Below are 19,844 nucleotides of genomic sequence, written 5' to 3' on the forward strand. Positions count from 1 at the left end.
GTTGCATGCATCGCATGGCATTTGCATGCGATGTATGCTCAGGTTTCATTTAGTGTGAGAATGCGTGGCATCACTTTGTTTAGCATTGCTAAGCATTCTCTCGTCTTGTTTGTCAGTTGGCATGGGCGTATATTGCCTTATTGTCTTGCTGATGTGCGCTCATGCCATTCGGGTGTTTATTGTCTTGTTTCCAGTCTTGTGATCTAGTTGGTCTTATATGTGTTTTTGATCACATTCCTTGTCGGTCCTGTTCCCCTACCTTGTTCCTGTTCGGTCCGGTCGGTCCTGTGCCCCGTTTAACTTCTTCCTCAGCCCGGATTACTTCCTTTTTTGTTTTTCCCCCTTGTGGGACTTTTGGTTTGATTTTTGCCCTTTTTGTTTGTATTAATAAATTCATTTATTTTTTCCAAATTGGGAAAAAAAGGGAAAAAAAAATACAAAATACAAAAAATACAAAAAATAAAATAATAAATTCATTTTTTTTAATTCTGCGTTTGGGTCCTGAGCCTCTGCATTACTGACACATTCATTCAATTAAGCAGGAGTGAACTATCGCACCTTTTCACTCTGCACCAGTGGTTAATGAACATTTCCAAATGGCCATGACCAGGTGTTTAAGAAGACTAATGCACTAGACATTAGTCGTGAGCAGTTGTTTCCCGCAGATCGGCCAGCACTCACCTCAGGGAAATGACACTACTCTGTTTTTTTGTTTTTGTTTTTTGTCCCCTCCGTGTTTACCTTTCACATTCGGCAGCAAACAAACCATGTGATGGTCTGTACACCCAAGCGGAGCATTATTCCTAATTAAATCCCGGGGATGTGTGCCATTAGCTAGATTCATGCTCAGCTTCGGGAGAGTTCATTCCGGCTGTTGACTATCCATTGATTATTCATACAGAATCTGATTGGAGCCCATTAATGGAAGATAAAGTGGGAGGCAGATTCTCGTAGGGCAGGCAGCAGAATGATGGTGGTCCTATTGAAGACTCAGAAAGATGGAATAAGGCAGAATAGCTGCTTTAATATCAGTGTATTTACACAGCAGCATTATAAATAGAGTGTGTTTTGTTTTTTGCCATTTTTCTAAATACTCTTATTATACTGTAGCGTATAAAAAATGTCACCTAATTCAACTTAAAAACTTAAGTTTAACTGCTGCCTTAAAATTTTAAGTTAAATCAAAGTATCTGTTCAAGTAATTTCAACAAAAAAAAGTCTTCTCTAGCTTTGGATTGCTCTTTGTGAGTGGATATGACTTAAAAGTAATAGCTGTTTCAACTTAGCAAAGTAAGTTAAAAAAAGAGAGATGAATTACTAATGTGCATTATGTTAAATCTCAACATTTCATTTCTATTTATGATAACATAAACTTTTTTGTGTTTTAAAGTTATAGATAATAGTTATAAAAACAATAAAATTACCACTTTTTGATGCAACATCTAGATTTTATTTTCCTTTTAAAAGATCATACACAGGTTTTAAAAGGAATGGTACAAAGCCTGCCTGTGCATGTGTTAGTGAGTGAATGTATGTGTATGAGCAAGCATGTCAGTATGTGTGTTTAAGCGAGTATAAGGTGTATATGAGTGTTATTATATCTGTATATGCTTATAATTGTTGATAACAATAGCACAACAGTAGCAACTTTTATAAAATCAGGCATAAAAATCTCTTAGGGTGCCCAAATTTTTGCATGGTGCTCCTTTCACTTTTTTCACTCTAAAATTGTACAAAATAAAAATAATACACTAAGATTGCTTAAAATGTTGAAAAGAATGTTTAATCTTTAACTTTATGCCTTTTGGAGATCAGTTCATCTTCTACTCACTTAACTATTCACAGCAACAGAAATTTTGACCAGGAGTGCCCAAACTTTTGACAAGTTAAAAAAAATTCTAAAATGTCTGTGTTAGTCCTAGGATCTTTCTTGCAGGTTTTAATATGTAAATGTGCATCTGAGTAAGTGTGTTTAACTGAGTGTGTTTTTGTATGTATTTGAGTGAATGTGTTATATCTGTATCTCCTTATAATTGTTGATAACGATGGCACAACATAAGAAACTTTTTTTTCATAAGAAACAGTCATAAAAATGTGTCTGAACATATAAGTAAGACTTTCCTCATGGAAAATTGGAAACACACTTAAAAAACATTTAAGAAATGTATATTTTAGTCCTTTGGTCATTCTTGCAAATGTATGTGTTTGAATGTGTGCGAGTAACTGAGTTTAAAGGAATAGTTCACCCAAAAATGAACATTCTCTCATCATTTACTCACCCTCATGCCATCCCAGATGTGTATGACTTTCTTTCTTCTGTTGGAAAGAATATCTGAGCTCTGAAGCTAGCTTGTAGTCAGGAAGTGGGGTTTTTGAACTTATGATAAAAATAAGGTCTGTGGTACACATTACTTGACGATACATGGACGTTTTGTTCTACAACATAAATTACACACAGTCATACCTCAAACGTGAATTTTGAAGCCATACTGAATAACATACTTTTTTTTTAAAACACACGGCGGCTTCAAAATTCACGTTTGAGGTGTGACTGTACAAGTTATGTTGTAGAACATAACATCCACATTTCGTCAAGTAATGTGTACCACAGACCTTATTTTACTCATAAGTTCAAAAACCCCATTAAGAAAACCCATAGGAAAATCCAGAGGAAACCCATGGCGAATTAGACTTCCGGGTTCGCCTACAAATTGACGTCATGGCTGAACAGCTCTATGTAAGTGAATGGGTGCCAAGATAAAACTACTTCTGAAGTGATCCAATCAGTTTTGGGAGAGAACAGACCAAAATGTAACTCCTTTTTCACTGAACATTTTGCCATTGCAGTCTACAGGCACAATCATGATTTCAAGCTTGAACATACTGATATATAGAACGATAACCTGATTTTGAGTATGATATTCCTTAATTACATTTTCTCAGTTATATTTATAATATATTGACACCTCTAATGAAAACGTAACTTCAAAATGCATTTGAGTGCCGGCCTTCTCCCAGACACTACTGCTGCTTTGCACTCCTCCAGCAATCTTGGGTCCAGGCCATCAAGTTCATCAAGAAAAGACTGCAAAAGGTCTGTGGTGATGATCCTCTTGAACTTGGCGATAATCTAAAGAGACAGATGCATGACACAGATGAATATGATATTCAGTAAATTTCACACACAGTGTTGGGGAAGCTACTTTGAGACAGTAGACTTTCAAGCTATAACCTATTCATGATTTAAATTAGTTGAGCTACAGCCAAGCCACTCTCTTCAAAAAAGACTTCATCTACAATTGGGTCTAATGTGAATGACTACCTGTCTCTCATAAACAAAGCTGGCCATCTGGTAAGGACGTCAGCAATAAGTGGTTCATCACCAACAATTTTCTGACCACACAGAGAAATGCCAGTTTTGGAGTTTGTGCTTATTTACACGACCCCGCTACCTTATTATTTTAACTTTAATAAAGGATGCAATATAGATATAACATCGGGTGACCCCTTTTAGACGCTCTAACATGCAAGTTTTTCTCCAGCGGAGCTCCGCTTTGTTTCACAACGACACTGCTTCTGTATTTTGTATTTCTGTATAATTCCCTCATAATACCCTCATGATGTTTAGAAAGTTTGCAGTGTGTCTGGACTGTGAGCTGTGTCTTCTTCATTACTATCAGAAGTGCTCCTCTCAAGCATCATCTTTAGTTTTATACAACCTCATGTTGCAGTAAATGAGATTAAACGACTATTTGAAAATTTGTGTATACAATCGATAACTTTGACTATTCGTTTCAGCCCCACTACTGACTGGTGACGTCTAGCTAACTAATCTTAACCTAGCTAGGCAGCCAAACACAGTTGGTAGACTGGACAGGGGATGTTAAAATTACCTGAAATTCAGTACCAAGTCGATATTAAATGTCAAGGGTGTAGATTTGGCTTGAACGTTGGGTTGCAGCATGAAACATTTACTTTTAATTTCACTTTTGCATACTTCAAGTATGTTTGGCCACTACATGTTAAAATATACAAATAGAAATACTTCACCCCATGGCATTTATGTACAGAGGAGGAGATGTTAAAATGAGGAGCACATTATTGTGAGTAGTGTGAGTATATTGCTTAATTCATATATTTGTTTTCTGTGGGTGAAGAGGAAAAACAAGGAAAAGTCCGTTTAAAAAAAAAAAGCTATGCTAAAAAAAATGTCACAGTGTAATACTTTAATACTAAGTAATAATGTAGGCTACTCAGTGTAATGCATGAAAACCAAGCAATGGTGCAACACACTCTCACAGCGAAATCGTCAGTATTTGTACGACTTTTCTAAATTTGGCTAATTCCTGACTGCACTCATTTGAATTCAAAATCCACTGCAGAGGATTAGATCCACTATGTCATCGCGCTACAATCTGCAGCAGGACCCTCTCGGATAGTTTTGATCGAATTCACCACTTCCGGTCGGGCGGTCGTATATTGCACATGTTTAAATATTTCAAAGCAGCCAAAGCTCAAATCGGATCTGAAAATGTCATATCCGCAGACAGTCGGAGCTCAACGCAGCCTGGCACGACTCTCCATGTCTGATGCAGTGAAAATGCGGCTTTAACGCCAGTAGTTAGAACTTAAATTGTTAAGTTCATTACACTTTGTGTGTAATGAAGGGCCCCTTTAAATTTAAATTATATTAAACTGACTTTGAAAATCAAGTTGAATCTCGTAGCCTACACCTTATAAAATCAAGCTGAAATTGTTGAAATTATTTTAATAAGTTAAAGCAATGAAAACAAATAAGTTGACATGACTTATTGATCATATCATTTTTACAGACTACATGCCATAAAACCTATTTTATATATATATGTGTGTGTGTGTGTGTGTGTGTAAAGGTTGCTGTCATATATAATATATAATGCAGCTGTTCTCCACAAAAAATAAAATAAATAAATAAATAAATTGATAAACAAATCATTCTGATTTCAAATTATATTTGTGAATTTTAAATGCAGAAAAATTGTAACACTTCGTGTAACATTTAACGTAATGTTATGTTAAATCTCAGATTGCCTATACTAATTTTAAATAGTAGACTAACTGCATTTCATATCTTAAATATTAAAAATGTAAAAAATAATTATAATAAGCAAATCAGTAGAGCAAAAGCCTGTTTTGTTTGTAAACAACTTACCAGAAAAATAAAGATCAGAACCGAACATAAATTTAAAATACAAATGTAAATATTTACATTATATTTCCCCCACAAACAAGAAATATTCTAAATACATTTCCAAGAGATGGACAACAATTTCTTCTAAAGTTTAAGTTTTAAAGTCCAAAATATATTGATGTCTCATAAAATAGATTTAGTAGTACTATTGTATAGCTTTGTAACTAACTTTTCGCCGTTTTATCATTTGCATAATCAATAAACAAGTATTTTGCTGTTGAATATATCAGTTTATCAAAATGAATTAATTTAGATCCCACAACAATGTAAAAACTAAATATCAGGGAAAAAAAATGCAACCTCGCAGTACTACCTAAATGAATTCCCAAGCACGATTATGGGAGCATAATCCCAATAAAATGCTCATGGATTAGTTCAATTCTTGCAAGAGGAACGGATTTATTGTAAACTTACAATTCTGGATTGTACTTTCAAATTTAAATAGCTGCTTAACATTTAACTGAAACTAAGGTATAATAGCATATATGTGTCTGTTTGTATATTCTTGTACACTAAATTGTGTAAGCAGAAGTTGACAGACCACCAGGAACAGTTAGACAAGGGCTCCTCCAAGTGTTTATTAAATGCTACTACAGCATGTCATTTCAGCTGTGGTCACTGAATTCCTGTTCATTTGTTTCATAAAATGTATGGGTTGTTGCATCATGGTCTATCTAAAAAATAAAGATATATTCAGACAGAGCACTTTGTGTTACTCTTTTGAGTTAGGGTATTAGTTTAACTAATACCCTAATTCTACCCTAATTCTTAGTTTCTAAACAAAATATTGTTTAAGACTAAGAGTTACAGAGAAATACACTACTGAGGGTCCATGAGGGGTGGAAGCTGAAGTGTAAACACTGACTGATCAAACCAATAAAAGACGGCAGATTTTTTTCTTGATAATTAACTATGTGTTTTAATCTTTCCGATCACCAACCCAAAACTTGTCAATATAGCAGAAGCAGAATAGATCAAATCAAACATACAAGCCATCTACAGACTGACCAATTCCTCACCATGTGAAGAAGAGCAACTTCATCCTCCACTCCTTCTTTGAATAGAATATACAGTATTTCAGTCTTTCACTTTTGAGATCCTGCAGTCATTTGGATTTCTTTGGCTTAATGTCACTTTCTTCGCACCTGTCGCCTTAACCACATGCTTGAATTATGTAATACTGAAAGCTGATTGGCTTAAAAGATAACCCAAGATAACTATAGGTTATTAATGCGGAAAGAGGCCAATTTTAATTTAGGAGTGTCCCAAACCGCACACTTCTGCACTATTCTATGTAATTTTGTTGTGTAGAATGTTAACACTGAAAATGCATCAAAAAGAAGTGTACTATGAGGACCCTAATGATGCATTCTTCAACCATCAAAACGGAGTGTGGAATGTTGGACACTTCAGGTCTGTTCCAAAACCTAGTGATCTTCCTTCAGAGGCAGCATTTTAAGACATCATAGGTGTGCCCCCAATGCGAAGGCATTCCAGAAGGAAGGTATCTTAATTATGCTGCCTCATAAGATATCTTGTTTTGGCCAAATTCGAAGGTATTGTCTGCATCTGAAAATGTAGGCAGCTGAATTGCAGTTAATGGCTTAAATGGCAGCGTTTTTGAATGAAAGGAACTCTTAATGAAACTTGTCTCAGAACAGTTTGAAAAGCACCTTATTTTCATCCTACCTCCGGATACAGCCTTGGAAGGCAGCATTTTCCAGTTTTCGGATGCAGCCATCATCGTATGTGTCCTTCCCCAGGCAGACGATCCCAGAATGCACTGTGATGGGATGAAGTGAGAGAAATTTGGATTATAAATATACTTATAATCTCTTTTGAAGCATCATTTCAGTAAGCATGCTGCTATAGAAGACAGTGGCCTATGTAGGCAGGAAACAGCAAGGCAGCTGACTGAGTTTTGGAACAGCCTCTTCATGCACTCAGCGCTCGCGGTTTTCTGTACGCAGCAGAAAGTGCGGAGTTACCTGGCTGCATTGCTGGTACTTAGTGCATAGTGTATAAATGCATCATTTGAGACACAGATTTTGCCTTTTTCGGCCAGATTTTGGGGCAGTGTCAACCTGCTCTAACTTTTTATGCAGTGATTAAAACTTGCCTGGGCTACAGCGTATGAGAAAAATACATACTTTCACATTATACGGATCTGAGTTATGCATATTAGTAGTCAAATTGAACAATACAACTGTTAATTTAATCACTATAGATGCCATTGTTCCGATTCTCTGTTGTTTGCCCTGTGTTTTGCCAATGTCATCTGTTTCCCCCTGGACTACACTTCCCATGATTCCCTGCCCTGATCGCTACCAGCTGTTCCCCATTGTTTTCACATGTTTTTCATTTACCTCGTTATCTATGTGTGCATATATTGCCCTGATGTCTGTTCTATCCTTGTCGGTTGTTAATGTTTCTCCCCTGTTCATGCTCCGGTTCCAGTCCTGTTTGTTTACTTTTGTTTTACTTCCTGGTTTCCTGTCTTGCCCTGTTTCTGCGTTTATCCTGCCTTGTGTTCTGTTTTACTGTTATTAAAGAAGCTGCGTTTAGATCATGCTCCTGTGACCTCCTTCCTTTCAACAGAAGAACCGACCAAATGAAATGGATCTAGCGACTCCCTTTATTCAGCTGACCCGAGCGAACTTACCCGTCCCGGAATATTCCCATCTGTTTTGTGTCCTTGCCAAATACACAGACTTTTCTGATTCAACCCTGAAGTCCATGTATTCAATCGGTCTCATTGCTCACCAGTGGAGGGAGTTGCCGGCGACCGGAGATTACACGTGGGAGGAATATGTTACGCTGGTATTAGAGACATTCACTTCAGCGGATCCTCCTCAATCAATCCCGATCCCGGCTTCCGAGTCAGCCACGCCTGAATCTGCTCCATGCCACATCTCAGCCGTGCCTGAGCTTGCTCCACGCCATGTCACAGCCACGCCTGAGTCTGCTCCACGCCACGTCACAGCCACGCCTCAGCCTGCTCCATGCCATGTCACAGCCACGCCTCAGCCTGCTCCATGCCATGTCACAGCCATGCCACAGCCTGCTCCATGCCATGTCACAGCCATGCCTCAGTCTGCTCCATGCCATGTCACAGCAATGCCTCAGCCTGCTCCGTGCCATGTCACAGCAATGCCTCAGCCTGCTCCATGTCACATTCAAGTCTGAGTCTGCTCCATGCCACATCACAGCCGTGCCTGAGCCTGCTCCACACCATGTCATAGCCACATCACAGTCGGCTCCACGTCATATGACAGTTAAATTTGAGTCTGCTCCACGCCATGTCCCAGTCAAGTCTGAGTCTGTTCCACGCCATGTTACAACCACGTCTGAGTCGGTTCCACACCATGTCTTAGCCTTGCTTTCCGTGACTCCCGGTTCGAAGCCCTTCTCAACCCTTGTTTCCAAGTTGAATTATCCGCCACTGAAGTCGGTGCCTAGGGTAATGAAGACCTTTCCTCACAGCTTGTCAGTACTTCTGCCAGCCACGACCAACGAGCCAACGCCCACGCCTGCCACGGCCAATGAGCCAACGCCCACGCCTGCCACGGCCAACGAACTGGAAGCTTTGTCCATCCCAGAGCCAACGTTGTCAATCTCATCTGTCCCAGAGCCAGCATTGCCAGCCTCGTCCGTACCAGAGCCTGCGTTGCCAACTTCGGCAAGTCTCTGCCCATGTACACGACCACGGAGGTCATTTCCAAGTCTCTGCCCATGTTCACGACCACAGAGGTCGTATCTGAGTCTCTGCCCATGTACACGACCACAGATGTCGTCTCTGAGTCTCTGCCTATGCCCACGACCACAGAGGTCATTCCCGAGTATCTGTCTATGCCCGCAACCACAGAGGTCGCTCCCGAGACTCTGCTCATGTTCGTGACCACTGAGGTCATTTCCCAGTCATCCTGGACTCTAAGTCTCAAGCCTACCACAGTTCTGCCTTCCACGGCTTCGCCCCTCGAGGCTCCGCGTTTATCCTACCTTGTGTTCTGTTTTATTGTTATTAAAGAAGCTGCGTTTAGATCCTGCTCCTGTGACCTCCTTCCTTGCAACAGCCATTTTGAATCATTTTTTGAGGAGGCTCAGCCGTCCTTGCCTCCTCTGACTGTATATAATGCCTTCAAAGTATATAATACGAAACAGTATTACTGTTAACACATGACTGCCTGTTGGTACTCTGTGTGAATATCACCAATGGATGAGAAAAGTCTGAAGTTCAAATCCCGAAGGAGCATTCTCCAATAAGCCAAGTAATATTTCAGATGTACAGCAGTGGATGTATATTAGGCACTGGGTGCATTTCATTTTAGGATTTGATTAACTTGACATGTACTGTATGGCACCATCATAATCCCTTATTATAATCATTTTCGTCTTTCAGCAGATAAAGACACTTTTTCCATGGGCAGACCATTTATCCTATTTTTGTGATGCAAACAGAGAGCAGTCGGAGTGAGATTGCATGGCTAAATAAAGCAGCACATCGAGCAGCTCAGAAAAGTTATTCACAAGATCACAATTAATTTAAAATGAGAGGGGTAAGCAGAACGGGGAGCTAAACTGTCCCGAATATGATGCATGTGTCAACAGTGGGAGCACCCCTCTCTGTGCGACTGCCTGTATCGCCTATGCCAGGATACCCCATTGATTGAAGCAAATAGTTTCTTATGGTTAATTTTTATGTTTTTAAGTTTCATTTTAGTTTATTTACTAATTTACTCATTGTATATAATAAGAGATGCACAGATCATGTCTATTAAGTGGAATAAAACACATGTGAAAGATATAACAATTTGGCAGCAAAGCAGCCCCAAATCATGATGCTCCCTCCACCATACTTCACTGTTGGGATTATGTTTTCAGGTTGGTTTGCAGTGCCCTTTTTACACGATGCGTAGTGCTGCATGTTCTTCCCAAGCAATTCAACCTTAGTTTCATCAGCCCATAAAACATTTTCACAGTAGCATTGTGGAGTGTCAAGGTGGTCTTTGGCAAACTTCAGGCATGCAGCAATTTATAATTTTTTTTTGGAAAGCAGGGGCTTCCTTCGTGGTGACCTGCCATGGACACCATGCCTGTTTAATGTTTTCTTTATAGTAGACTCATGAACATAGATGTTAACCAGTTCCAATGATTCCTTCAAGTCCTTAGCTGTCACTCTAGGGTTCTTTTTTTTACCTCATTGAGCATTCTGCGGTGTGCCCTTTGAGTAATTTGGCTGGGTGGCCACTTCTAGGGAGAGTAGCCACAGTACTAAATTGTCACTATTTATAGACAATTTGGGACAGATGAATATCTAAGCTCTTTGAGATAACTTTGTAACCCTTTTCAGCTTTATGCAAAACAACAATTCTTGATCATAGTTCTTTTGAGATCTCTTTCTTGCGAGGCATGGTCCGTGTGTCAGCAGGTGCGTCTTGTGAATATCATACTCAAAATGTCTGAGTGCTTTTTATAAGTCAAAGTAGCTCTAACCCACACCTCCAATCTCATTTCATTAATTGGATGCCAGGTTTGCTAACTCCTGACTCTAATTAGCTTTTGTTGACGTCATTAGCCTAGAGGTTCACAGACTTTTTACAACCTACACTGTGAATGTTTGAATGATGTATTCAGGGTGTACAAGAACAACACAATAATTTGTGTGTTATTAAACAGATTGTGTTTGTTCATTGTTGTAATTTAGATGAAGATCAAACCAGATTTTAAGACAAATGTATACATAAAGGGATGTAATTCCAAAGGGTTCACATCCTTTTTCTTGCCACTGTAGTTGACCCTTGCCATAATGTATGACAAAATGTGAATTTTAGTTTGGAGAATAGAATTTATAACAAAATATTTTAATTTAAGACTGGTGTCTGAAACTCGGACAAAACCACTGCCAGAGAAAACACATTTATATAATTTGACTTTTTAAATCAAAATCTTATAGTTACTGACATAAACTTCCGTGCCTGACAACTAGCCATAGTCTCCACCATTTTTTATCCCAAAAATGTACCATAAACTTGTTAATGTAAAAGGACAAACAAACATTCATAATTTATTACTTCAGAAACACAAACGTTCCACCAATAGATAGCAAAAGTAACTCTTGACCCTAAATAATCAGACCTCAGCCCCCATTTTCCAGAACATTCAGCTCTAATGAGATGAAACAGTGAGCCATGCTTGTTTGGACAGCAGTTTAGGTGGGATGGCCTGCATACATTCATCAGAGCAGAGGGTGCTTTATTGGGAATTCATTAATCACTACAGACCTAATTATAAATTGATCGCATGCTCATACAAGATGAAGAGGCCTGTCTTGCATTTCTGATCAGCAGGGGAGGACCAGAAGGACCTAAGGATAGTAACTGACAGAGAGACTCTGAGATCTGCTTTCATCCGCTAACACAGAACTGGATGAGAACCCTCCCCTCAGCACACCTGCCACATGCAGTCATTATAGAACAAACATCAGGAGTCCAGCCCTCACTGCAGTGTGTACTTTCCCCACACCAACTCATCTGATAAATCTTACAAGAATCAATGACTTTTCTAGGTCCTTTTATAATATCATTGAATTTGCTGTGTTTTTGTAAACTTCCCATTAACAACCTTTAAGCATAGTTTGCTACATATACAAAGTGTGCATTTGAAACAATTTATGCTCTTTTCAAACATGTGTTCTGGTAGTGGAGATAAGGGAAAGAACCAATCGAGTCCCATTTCCTGAGATCAATAACTTCCTGTTTCCATTATTTTCCTGTTTTGCCTCTTATTTACATTTATTCATTTGGCAGACACTTTTATCCAAAGTGACTTACAAAAGAGGAAAACATTAGCGAATCATCTTAAGAAGACAGTGGTATGAAAAGTGCCATATTACAAAGTTTCACTAGCATCAGAATAGCATTCAAAACAGATTAAAGTGAAACAAGGAATTTTTTTTTTTTTTTTAACTGGTTGAGTGCTCATGGAAAAGATGTGTTTTTAGCCATTTTCTGAAGACAGAAAGTGAGTCAGCTTCACAGATGGAGTTGGGAATGTCATTCAACCAATGTGGTATGATGAAGCCGAAAGTCCAGGAAACTGTTTTGGTGCCTCTTTGTGTTGGTACAACACAAAGAGGCTTCTAGTGGGCACGTAGCTTTGCAGAAATTATTTTAGGTATGCTGGAGCAGACCCAGTGACTGTTTTGTATGCCAGCATCAGAGCCTTGAACTTGATACGTGCATCAACCGGCAGCCAGTGAAGAGAGACAAAGAGTGGTGTAACATGTGTTCTCTTTGGTTGATTAAAGACCAGACGTGCTTCTGCATTCTGGATCATTTGCAGGGGTCTAATTGCACATGCAGGGAGGCCTGCAATGAGAGCGTTACAGTAGTCCAGTCTAGTTATGATAAGTGACTGAACAAGAGTTGTGTGGCATGTTTAGAGAGGAAGGGTCTTATCTTCCTGATATTGTAGAGTGTAAATCTACATGATCTTGCAGTCTTTGAGATATGGTCTGTGAAATTTCGTTTGTTATCGATGGTTACCCCTAGATTTCTGACCGTTTTGGAAGGCGTTACTGTAGTTGCACCCAGCTGCACGGTGATGTTGTGTTCAACAGCAGGGTTGGCTGGAAAGATAAGGAGTTCGGTCTTGGCTGGGTTAAGTTGCAGGTGGTGTTCCTTTATCCAGGCCGAGATGTCTGCCAGGCAGGCAGAGATTTGAGCAGTCACTGTGGTTTCGTTGGGCTGGAAAGACAAGTAGAGTTGCGTGTCATCAGCGTAGCAATGGTAAGAGAAACCATGGTCCTGAATGATGGGTCCCAGTGATGTTGTGTATATAGAGAAGAGAAGTGGCCCAACCACTGAACCCTGAGGTACCCCAGTAAGTAGCTGATGTGGCTTGGACACCTCACCTCTCCAGGCTACTTTGAAGGACCTACCTGAGAGATAGGAATTAAACCAGTCAAGCACAGTTCCTGTGATGCCCAGTGAAGAGAGGGTGGAGAGTAAGATCTGATGGTTGAGTTTCGAAGGCTGCAGAAAGGTCCAGTAAAATCAGGACGGATGATCTGGTTTCAGCTTTCACCTGTCTCAGCAACTCAGTGACAGACAGCAGGGCAGTCTCGGTGGAGTGTCCACTTTTGAAACCTGACTGATTGTAATCCAGCAGCTTGTTCTGTGAGAGACAGGCAGAGATTTGATTGAAAACTGCCCTTTCAAGTGTTTTTTGCCATGAATGGGATGAGAGAAACTGGTCTATATTGTTCTGTTTGTGTGGGGTTAAGTGCGGGTTTCTTCAGTAGCGGGGTTACTCGAGCCTGCTTAAATGTAGTGGGAAAAGTGCCTATAAGTAGAGATGTGTTAATTATGTGAGTGAGTGCAGGTAAGATGGATGGAGAGATGGCCTGGAGAAGGTGAGAAGGAATGGGGTCAAGGGAACAGGTGGTGGTGTGGTTGGAGAGGAGTTTAGAGACCTCAGTGTCAGTCAGAGGAGAGAACATAGAGACAGAGGAGTTGCATACAGGAGACGGGTGTTTGACAGGGTGTGGTGCTGAGAATGTATTGCTGATGGTTGTAACCTTATTAGTAAAAAATGTGGCCAAGACATCTGCTGTCAGTGATGTGTCAGGTGGTGGAGGAGGAGGGCAGAGAAATGTGTTGAATGTTCTAAACAAGCTGCGAGTGTCTGTGGTGCTGTTGATCTTGTTCTGGTAGTAGGAAGTTTTTGCAGATTTAACTTTATCTGAAAAAGTTGCAAGCAGAGATTGATACTTACCTAGAACTGCTGGATCTTTAGATTTCCACCATCTCCTCTCAGCTGCCCTGAGGTCAGTCCGATGTTTAAGAAGGACGTCAGAGAGCCAGGGGCTGGGTGGTGTAGTACGTGCTGGTCTTGAGGAGATAGGACAGATGTTGTCTAGACAGGTTGTTAAAGTAGAGCTTAGTGTGTCTGTGGCAGTGTTTATATCAAGGGTGGAAAATACATTTTGTGTGGGAAGAGAGGTAGAGACAGCAGTGGAAAGGCGTGAGGGTGAAAGAGAATGGAGGTTACGGCGAAAGGAAACCAAAGGTGGAGTCTGTTTTAATACAGATGGGAGAGTCATGTTGAATTGAACAAAGTAGTGATCAGAGACATGAATATGAACAAGAATATTTGAGTTGGTACAGTTACGTGTAAAAATGAGTTCCAGCTGGTTCCCCGAACGTGAGTTGCTGTGGTGCTTAGTCTTTCCAAGTCAAATGAAGCCAGAAGAGCATTCAGTTCAGTGGCCTGGGGCTTGTCTTGGTGTATGTTGAAATCACAAGTGGCTTACCATCCTCCAGGAAGGAGGACAGCAGGACATCCAACTCCTCAAGAAAGTTTGCCAGTTGATCTGGATGGATATAAATGACAACAACATGTATTTTTGTGGGTTGCATTGTAGTAATAGCACGGAATTAAAAATTAGTATTGTTACATTGAGAAGAGTGTGGTGAAAAAGTCCAGTTCTTATGAATGAGCAAACCTGTTCCCCCACCCGTACTGGTGTGTCAAGGGGTGTGAGAGAAGTTGTTAGAGAGCAGCAGGTGTTGTTGTATTCTCTGGATGTATCCATGTTTCTGTCAGTGCCAGGATGCTGAGGGTGGACTGTGTGGCAAAGGCTGGAATGAAGTCAGCTTTGTTCACAGCTGACTGGCAGTTCCAGAGTCCCACTGAGAAAGAAAGCGGAGCAGGTGCTTAGTGCAAAGTGGCCGTAGGTTGTGTGGGTTGCATTTTGTCTTGCATCTATATCATGTAAACGGTCTGTAACAGATAACAGGGATGTGCTGAAGGCATATGTTATTCGTGAAGTGGAAATGTTAGTATGTACAAGGAAAATAAGAAGAGTGTATTTTAAAAATTAAAAGATACTTAAGTGCTATGGTCGGTGTCCTTGCTCGGTGGACTCGCACAAGTAGACTCGCTGGTCTTTACACGAGGAGGGCTTTACCCGAGGGCTACCACTTCCGCTGCCGCTTCCGTGTCAGCATTCATGTCAAATATATACACGATGCTAACGAGCCGTACAGTTAAAAAAGCAGGACACGCCTTAATGCTACTTAGAACAAAGCTAGTCACGTGGGCAACCGAAAATACGGGTCGCGCGAGGTGAACAGCATGGGAACAAATGTGACTTCTGTACACCGCAAATAAATTATGCTACAATTTAGCAATAAATAATACTCTAAAACAAGTGAAGCACTGTTTATAGACACTAAAAACAACGATGGTTTTACACACACTGGACAAACAACTTTAAATCTAGCAGTGAATACCATGGGACAAGTCAAAACAATATAGCACACATACCAACACACGTTTAAGCGACGCGAGTTCAAGCCAGTAAACAAACAGCACAAGTCTAGCAATGAATACCACTCTACAACAAAGTAAAACAATGAAATAAACACACTTACATGCTTCTCCTGACATTATGCATGCTAATATTTTCAACACTGTGGTGAAAGACCATTTGTGAAACTTCTAAACTTTTATGAAGCAGAATATTTGTGTGACAAAACAACTGAAAATATTACAAGAATTTATTGAATACATCAACGTAATATTCACATTCAGGACTGTAAGGAATGGATGATTTGAACAGAAAAGGAAATCAGGTGAAGTGATTATGGTCCTGCAGACATTTCATGCATTGACTGATGCGAGACTTCATTAATCCACCATAAGGAAAAATGTTACACAAGAGTGATACACCCAGACCGTCTGGGACATTCAGAGGTAGGAAGAATGTATATTGTATGGATTACCCTAAATATGAAATTTGGTTACACTTTATTTTACAGTGTCCTTGTTACAGTGTAATTACACAAGTAATTCCTGATTATTACTAATTAAAAACATATACTTACTATAGGTTTAGGGTTAGGGTAAGGGTTTGGTTAGTTGCTTGTAATTTTGCATAACTGACTGTTATTACTATAGTCAGTATATGCAATATGTGTAACAAGGACACTGTAAAATAGTGTTACCTGAAATTTAATCTTTGGCAAACACCAAACCCCATAAAAAAAAATAAAAAAGCTGAAAGGACAGCAAGTCTGTACTTTTTGGAATTATGTATTTCTAAATAAGATTACATAAAGTACAGCTTTTACAATAAAAATGTTTCTTAATATGTAACAGTGTAACAACAGTTAATGTCACAAAATGAGAAAAGCTGAACTATTAAATGATAAATTCCTTTGAGACAATGTCCTTTTTAAATGTATTTTAGTATTGTATGGCAAAGTAGTTCTGTTCAATATATTGCAGTAACAAAATAAAAAAACTCCCTTGCATAATAGCAAAAATGTAAACATGTACAGTTTGTTATAAGCTGTAAATTGTGTACAAATGTAATAACATAGTAAAGTAAAAATATTGATAATATTGTTAATTAACAAAAAAATTATTTTGTGATGCATCTATTTTATAATGCAGACAGCGATAATTTGCCATGAGATAAAAATCAAAATGCATTTCTTAGGTCTTTAGTCGGTAAACCCATACAAGGTCAAAAGAACTACATTCCAATTATGGTGGAAATTTCAAGTGGAAAACATGGGACACATATTTTCTTTACTTTAAGTGGGTTATTTTTACAGCACACAAATGAGACTTCGGCCCTCTTCGATTTCATCCTGCACCTTATCACTGGAGGTGGCAATCTCAGCCTGGGCTGAAAACATAGCACAGATGAACGTGAGCACGGTGCCTCCTATGGCAGTGTAAAAGGCCCAGCCCAAAGAACACAGGCCAACTTTATATGGGGAAGCATCCTGACCGCAGTAGTCAACCACCTTCCTAGATCCCCAGCCTGCAGGATACAGCATCAGACCAAGGATGAGGAACAGACCTGGAAAAGGGAGGACAGGAATGCAGATATTATAAGGACAAGCAACTGCATTCCAAGCATTTAAAACAAACACACATAGCAAAGCATACGTGAATGTCTATCTCTGCCATGGCAAACTAGATTTGATCATTTTCTCTAAAAAAAAAAACATGATTACAAAACTCACCAACACAATGCTAGGATGTTGCTTTAAGAAAACCTTTAGTAAGTCTAGGGAATTTTATTTCACCTGTTTTGTCATCCGCCAGGCAAAAATGTACAGTATGATCACAAGAAAAGTAGGGTATGGAGCAAAAGACTACCACAGCAAGACTGTTTGTCACTATGCACTGCAAAAGTTTCTTGATCCATGAGGTCATCGCACACAATGTCTTAATGTTGATTCTGAGGTAATTTGATCTAATATTTAAAACATGGACTCACATTGATTGATCCAATCTAAATGGAAATGTAATGAAAATCCAAATGTGACTGAAATAAACCAGAAAATGATGCAACCTTTTCTGAAATGGTTACTCTGAATAAGCATTATCCTAATTTGTTACTCAAAAAAGCATTTTGTGGTCTTAAAGGTATTTGCATATGATGACAAATTTCACCCTGTAAATATTAACCCTACATCTACAGTCCATCACTATAACCCCCTTTGACCCCAAGAAGAATATACAAATTAAAATCAATGAACAATATACTAACTTGCGGCTGACTGTACTCTGCAATGCATTTTAAAGAAAAGAGCTAAACATGCCCACTCCAACTTATTATATTTGTTTGAAGAGTTTTAATATTCTTTTTTAAAACTGACTGTTACACACATTTTTCTCTTAAAGTTCCTCTTTCCTAGAAGACACACTCACTCAAAAATAGAACATGAGTCAACATCCTTGTTTTCATGACAACAACCCTGTGGCCTCTTTGAAATATATAACATCATCAAAAAGAATCTCTTTAAAACATGAACGCTTTCTCTGTTTTATAACTAGTGGTGAGTCATGAGTCACAGTGTCAATTCAATGCAATTTATCTGCCTTTAGAAAGCTATATGGTTATAATTTAAATAGATGTTTGCCTTAAAATCTGGGATTTAATTGTTCAAGAGGCAAAGCAAGAACTCTTGCTGATTTAATCTTCATACCAAACAGAACAGGTCATTGTGATCCCTCAACTTCATTCTGTGTGCTTACTCTAAATAGGCAAGTGAGATCCTGTCTCTAAAGTCATGCTGAAGTCATGCTCTGACTATTCAAAATTACTCAATTGCCATGTCGTAAATCTTTCAATGAAATTATACAAAAGCTACATGGATCGCTGGAACCTGTTGTTGGTCTTAATTCTATAAACTGAAACACAATATTTTTATTGTACTGCAATACTTCATTGTTTTACTGTTTCCAGACATGACTGCTGGTAAAATACATAATAAGCACTAGGGCTGGGTAAAAATACTGATTTTCTGATGCATCGAGATCTTCATTTGAACGATCTCGAAATCGATTCTTAAATCCCAAGATCGATCTTTCACTTTACGTGGCAACCCTCTATAATGCAAGTAAATCATTCGCATGTGCCAACCAAGTCTATGGCTGCGACCGAAACCAGGACAAATGCTGCCTCCAGAGGCTGTATATGGAGGTAGGAAGGGATCAAGGCACGTCTGAATCCAATGTTCATGTCACATCCTGTCTACTGATATACCTTCATCTGATCAGGTTTTGCAGGCAGCATAGATGTATCCTTCCCTGCCTACCAAATCCCACAATCCTGTGCACGCGGTTCCATAATGGTTGAGCTGAAGAAAAAAAATGGCGTCCTAAGAGGCAGTTGATAGACAATTTGTGTACAAATGTAAATTTGTATTCACTTTTTCCAACTTTTGATTCCATTTATAATGAGAAAGTAGTATTGTAGTTATTAAATGTACACTAGGTTATCGCCAAAACTCTTGATTTTGCTCTAGATTTTTGACCATTGAGGTTCAGTTGGACAAAACGAAGCAGACGCGTTACCTTTAGTGGACACCAGATGGCGATAATCAGTAGCTGGTATCCTACCAGCAGTGATGTGACATTATGCTGCCTCAGTAGCCTGTATGCCTTTGTATGCAAACGCTGTCTGTTGAGTCATTGACTGAAAGGGCAGCAAGGCAACAAGACAGCTACCTTTGGTTTCGGATGCAACCTATTCGACTAAAAATGACTATGATTAACCACTGGCTGGTAAATATTCAGATTTCACTCACCAGTGATTGAGTAGTATAGTGGAGAAGATGTTATTAACACAGAGGTCCTTTCACTGCGTGTTGAGAGTAAATGTTTGGTTTAACTCGTTCTGTGTGTCCAAAGACGTGATCCACGGATCGATATATCATTAAATAATGTTTGTAATTTAGAGTGAGTTGTTGATTAAAAACAACAAAAAAAGATACATTTAATTCCAATCACATATGGATGCGCTAAAGAAATGACGCACGTCTTCTCTCGTTAAATGCGCTTACTGGTAGATGCCGCTAGCCTTAAAGAGACGATACCAATTAAGCACGTGTTCTATATATCAATGAAAATACTTGTAAATAGTACAAATAATGCAAGTAAACAATAGAAATTTAACAAAAATATATGCAACATAATATATGCAATTTCAAGACATTAACTAATGGAATAGACTGCATTTTTCAAAAGCTAAAATGTGACCAATTTGATGAAAAACTAATGATAAAATATTATTTGTAAAATTAATATT

The 19,844-nt window shown here is 39.0% G+C and overlaps 1 protein-coding gene across 9 annotated transcripts in view; it reads right to left on the reverse strand.

The window, feature by feature from the left end:
- Positions 1-2,594: 2,594 nt before the first annotated feature.
- The window catches only part of LOC127425751 (LHFPL tetraspan subfamily member 2 protein-like), a 33,086-nt gene continuing 15,836 nt past the window's right edge, over positions 2,595-19,844 (reverse strand). The window contains exons 3-9 of one of the 9 annotated variants that reach the window (XR_007894689.1): positions 16,897-17,105; positions 14,736-14,922; positions 14,402-14,603; positions 14,006-14,121; positions 7,994-13,405; positions 6,920-7,013; positions 2,595-3,130 (exon numbers count right to left, since the gene is read on the reverse strand). Coding sequence is in view for 2 of the 9 variants with exons in the window: in XM_051672021.1 (XP_051527981.1) it covers positions 3,075-3,130; positions 6,920-7,013; positions 16,897-17,105 (359 nt within the window). In the remaining 7 variants the exon portion in view is untranslated. The other 8 variants (XR_007894687.1, XR_007894686.1, XR_007894688.1 and 5 more) reach the window with 8 other exon arrangements.

The sequence above is a fragment of the Myxocyprinus asiaticus genome, chromosome 3 (assembly GCF_019703515.2).
Source record: "Myxocyprinus asiaticus isolate MX2 ecotype Aquarium Trade chromosome 3, UBuf_Myxa_2, whole genome shotgun sequence".
Lineage (NCBI taxonomy): Eukaryota > Metazoa > Chordata > Actinopteri > Cypriniformes > Catostomidae > Myxocyprinus > Myxocyprinus asiaticus.